General features: G+C 44.3%; 1 protein-coding gene across 1 annotated transcript; it reads left to right on the top strand.

Moving 5' to 3' along the window:
* The first annotated feature begins 3,228 nt into the window (after positions 1-3,228).
* On the top strand, positions 3,229-4,176 carry LOC138520383 (olfactory receptor 10AG1-like). The gene has a single exon (XM_069632787.1). It carries the CDS (start codon positions 3,229-3,231, stop codon positions 4,174-4,176), a length of 948 nt encoding a protein of 315 aa, XP_069488888.1.
* Positions 4,177-5,129: the final 953 nt, after the last annotated feature.

Raw genomic sequence — 5,129 nt, 5'->3', positions numbered from 1 at the left:
GAAGCATGGGGGATTAACTTGCTGTTGTGTTCTTTTATATGGGACCCCTCGGCTGCAATTGTCAGACTTGGTGCAGTGCTAGGCACACTAGACTTTTTATTATGAAGGAAGCAGCTCACACAATGACAGGCCACACACACAGTGTTTATAATAGCGCTCTTTGGCTTTTATCTGAATGTGTTAAAAATGGAACAGAGTTCTGATGCAGCTTATCAAAATACAGATGGAAACACTTATATATTAAAAGAACAAACATTAGCAAAATGCAAACTTTGATGTCTCTTTTATACTGAGGGGAAAATGAAGCATTTCACATTCTACATATTCATGGACAGCTCAGTAATGCAAATAAACTCTGAAGCCCCCTTCACTTTAGCACAAAACCTCCCACAAGAGAAACTTGACAGGCAATGTGAAGTTATCTGTGCAACTTTGAGAATGTATTTGATACTGTACTAAGACTGCAAGTGACTATCTGCACGCAGAAAACAAACCTCTATATTCTATTGCATGAAGAGGGCGTGAGGCCGTGCCTAAGATGACACTTAAGTCATTAAAATATCACCTCTACTTATGTATTTTCTGATTTTGTCACTTATGCTTACCAAGAGCTTAGGGATATTCTGTCTGCATTTCTGACCGTGAGATCCCTTCCACGAAGCACACAGGCTCTCTACTGCTGTCAGCTGCTGCCGTTCAGTGAAGGTCCCCCAACACCCTCCTTCTTGTGCTGCCCAGATCAGCTCTGCCACAGCATACACCCGCCAGCCACCAGACCTGAATCCCTTGAATCTTTCCTTCCTCTTCCTCTCACCTCCTTCCTCTCACCCTTTCTCTCAGCAGCCCCCCTCCCCTGTTTACTCCTCCTCTTCCTTTTAAGGCATTTTTCCTTTGGTCCCCCTTTGCTTGTACTCCACAAAGAACCCATATGATCTCTCCACCCATCTCGATCAATCAGACACCTCCTCTAGTTTGGCCAGTTCCCAGTACATTTCCAGAAGCTTTAGCTTCTTGACAATCACCTTTGTACAGCGTTGATTCTCCACCCGGAGGCATGTAACATTTTCATTCTATTTTAATATTTGGTAGTTGGTGTGCACAAAAGATTCTCTGCAGGAGTGCTTCTGATGTCACACATTGCCCTTTTGTATGCGGCCCCCCTACTTTTGTCTGTGGCGCACTCTGTGCCCCTCCTAAATTTGATTCCTGGCGACGCCACTGAGGAGGATTCAATCATTTTGGATGGATGATGGCTGGATGGTATCCTCTGATGTGGCAAGGGTATGCATGTTTGCCTTTGTTAAACTTGGATTTGTGTTAACTGCTTTACTATGCCCTCCTATTTCCGTTGATGCATGCAAAGTCAGAATCATACCAGGCATTGCACTTTGCACCATTGTTTTAGATTCAAATAGATTATTCGACCCTTCAATTAGCAGCAGGTGTGTGGGATCCAGCCAATTTCTTCTCTCCAGTGCAGGGCGGATGCCAGCAATAAATGCCCTCTTATTGAAGGAAGTGCAGGCTACTCCCCGAGCACTGAGACACACAGTCATCTCTGTGTCTGGTGGTTTTGTTCCCCCTGCTGATCACTCCACTCAACTCCACTACTCTGGCTACGCCAGGTGGGTGCCATAATAGCACTCAGTTATTTTGGGAGCTTATCAGTCTTGCTGCCTCACATGTTCAATGCCGGCCATTAGAGAGGGGTAGAGGGATGCTATCCTAAATGGATGTATGCATGTTTTTTTCAATATGGTTATATGATATGACTGCACCACAGAGTGTGGTGTGGCCACAAGAGAGCCATAGACATATGGGTTTAGGTTTACTATGGTCCACTGCTTTATTATTGATTGGGAATCACAATTCTGAGGAAACCTGCCTACACAGATGCTAGAGCAAGTTGATTAAAACTCTAGCTCATTAAGAGACGCCGCACCCTTGTGCTCACCCAAGTGAGACATGTCTTTCGGGTGGTGCTTGCCTTAGTCAGAAACAAAATGGGTCAAAGTGGCGTTTTACTGTAGGTATGTTGCCCTTCTATGAGAGGTTAGAACATCCCAAAGGATGCTTAACATTTTTGTGATGGAGTAGGTGTTTAAAGCCAGTCTTCCAGGCCTTGAACGGCTAGTTCTGTGCATATGAATGACAGCCCAGTAATCCGCTACATTACTCCCAGCAGGGACGTCTACTTTTAATCAGTCTGGGGAGTTCTACAATGGTATTACCCATAATGAAACCAAAGAATAGGAATTGACTCCTAATCTGATCCCCATGATTATACGTGCCAGTCTTACGATGGAATATGGAACAAACGTTCCTTGGGAGATGCCACCTAGAACTCCCCGACAGGTTCTCTAATTTTGGCCAGATTTCAGGGCTTGATCCACCCAGAGGATACCCACGCTATTGGGTAATGGGCACTATGTTACGTAATAGATTTTAAAATGTGATCTAAAAGTGATTCCCTGTGTGATTTAGTGATGAAATAGACCCCCACATTTGCATGTGCCATGAGAGTCACATGCTTGTACAGATCTACCGACAGACACAGGTTATCTGACAATATCCTATCCAAGTAGTTACATTTCTTCACTTAGGCTGAATTCTGCCCCTTTGCTCAGAAAAGGTTTTCCTTTCACTCTCAGAACTCTGCAGAACTCTTGGCACAACGTTTAATTTGCTGTCATTAACCCCAAACTCTCTGTCTGCCACATATCAAAATGAAACATCCAGTAAGGGCTATAATGCTGCCTAAGCGCTTATGGGTAGGACAGGGGGCATCTGCGTGTGATAAGAGTTGGATGTTATGTGGTCCTGCTCTTGGCATGCCAGAGGAAGCTGTCCTTGGAGGCTTTCAGGGATTTAACATTGATAGTAAACACTGTGAGATATGTCTGTCTGACTACGTGACAGGCTGTGATAAGTAGTCTTGCTTGAAAACCACATACATGGTATCCTATCTCATTGCTAGCTTCCCTAAGCTAGCAATGTATTGTATATACCGCAAAGCAAATCTCTTTCACCTCTCTCGGGCCACTGAGTACACCACAATAACAATATTAGAGATATATAGAGTTAATATCGGGATCAGAGAGTTTACCATACTACTAGGGAGAATTATGTAACTTCTGGCATGTTTTGACTGTCAAAGGCTGATGTTTAACATGCTCTCCTTAATCATTTCTTTCCATATTCTCTCCTCAGGCAAACTCATGTGACCCAATGATACAATCGAACCTCACTTCATGGACGGGATTCCTTCTCCTGGGGTTCTCGGATCTCTCTCCACAGCTTCAGCTCCGGCTCTTTGCCCTCTTCCTAGCTATATACTTGATGACTCTGCTGGGGAACCTTGTCATCATTGTAATCATAACACTGGATGCCACCCTTCACACGCCCATGTACTTCTTCCTCAAGAACCTGTCACTGCTTGAGATTGCTTTCACAACCATCACAGTCCCAAAGATGCTGACAATTTTCCTGCTGGAGGACAAGGGTATTTTCTTTTTCAGCTGTGCCATCCAGATGTGTTTGTTTCTCGCCCTCGGAGGCACAGACGTTCTTCTTCTCACGGTCATGGCTCTCGACCGCTATGTAGCCATCTGCATCCCACTCCGTTACATGACGATTATGAACAAATCCAGGTGTGTTGCATTGGTCTTGACAACATGGATTGTAGGAATCGTGGTCTCAGTGGGGCAGACATCTTTTATATTTTACTTACCGTTCTGTAAGTCTCGCACCATCTACCACTTCGTCTGCGATATCCCGCCGCTGCTGAGACTGTCTTGCTCAGACACCTATGCTAATGAAATGGTAACAATGGCAGCAAGCGTGGTCCTCCTACTGCTTCCTCTTCTCTTCATTCTTATCACATATGCTTTCATCATCACCAAAATAGCAAAGATGAAATCCACTGAGGGGCGGCACAAAGCAGTGTCCACCTGTGCTTCCCACATCGCTTCGGTCACCTTGCTCTACGGGTCTGCTATGTTGGCTTACATGCAACCAAAGTCAAATTACTCACAGGGCAAAGACAGAGTGTTTGCAGCATTCTATGCTGTTATTATGCCCATGTTAAACCCATTGATTTACAGCCTGAAAAATAAGGATGTAAAACAGGCTCTTAGAAAACAGATAACTTCCAACCTATGTCCTAAAAAAGTTTAAATCGCGAGGGTTGTTCATTAGGACAATTCTATTTCAGTGTGTTTTCTTTATCGATGGATAACAGGGCAACACGTATCACGTCTGCTTATAATACTATAATCACCATTAATATTCTTGGCTCGTAGCCTATGAGGTATATTGAAAACTTTACACCAGCCGCAGTGCCGTTTTTTGCACCACTACAAAATTGCACCAGTGTGAAATAATATTGAAATAATATGTCTGCAAAGGCGCAATGTTTTGCACTGTCACAATGATTACACTGCAATACGAGCCATGCTGCTTTCCCAGAGAAGAGCCTCCTTCTGTTAAGCTCTTGTGTGTATTGAGGTCATGGAATTGTGTCTGGTATGCCTGTGAGGTAGGGAGTGTTGCTTACTGTGCGGCGGTTCTGGAGAGGATGGTTGCTAGTCATGTAAATAGTTGTTGCTGTGCTTGAATGTTTGCCTGATGCCTTCATTACAAGCTGTGCTTCATTACACAGGCTTTCTAGTGCAACAAAGTGGTGACAAATGATATGTTGAACTTGACAAGCATCAGTGTTCGAAAATAGGATTTGGTACGCCAGGAAAACTGGTCTGTATTGGCTGCACATTGAGCACGCTTCTCGGGGGATTGCCATTGGTGCAATTGCCGCAAATACTGTCTGCAATTACCAGGCAGGGAAAAGAAGGGCGCGCAATGCATGATTGGTGCTGAGTTCACACACTGCTGTTACAAAAAGTGAATACACAGCAAGAGGAGGCAACACGTGTCAAGGTCCATGAAAACACAAGGGTGCTTCCAGACCCATCATCGTTTTTATCGCAGGTATGTTGAAATGAATGTGTCTAGGATACATGTGTGAGAGGTCTGAGATCATCATTAGTGGTGTCATGTGAATTCAGAGAATTTGCAGATGGGGTTTCACAGGACCACATTGTGATGCAGTCTAGTAGCGAGGTCAATGAAGT

The sequence above is a fragment of the Ambystoma mexicanum genome, chromosome 13 (genome assembly GCF_040938575.1).
Source record: "Ambystoma mexicanum isolate Mex_15411 chromosome 13, UKY_AmexF1_1, whole genome shotgun sequence".
NCBI classification, from domain to species: Eukaryota; Metazoa; Chordata; class Amphibia; order Caudata; family Ambystomatidae; genus Ambystoma; species Ambystoma mexicanum.
The sequence above is the reverse complement of the archived record's forward strand: the minus strand, read 5'-3'. Positions and strand labels throughout refer to the sequence as shown.

Coding starts and splice junctions, on each gene's coding strand:
- LOC138520383 (XM_069632787.1), top strand. CDS start 3,229: ATGATACAATCGAACCTCACTTCATGGACGGGATTCCTTCTCCTGGGG.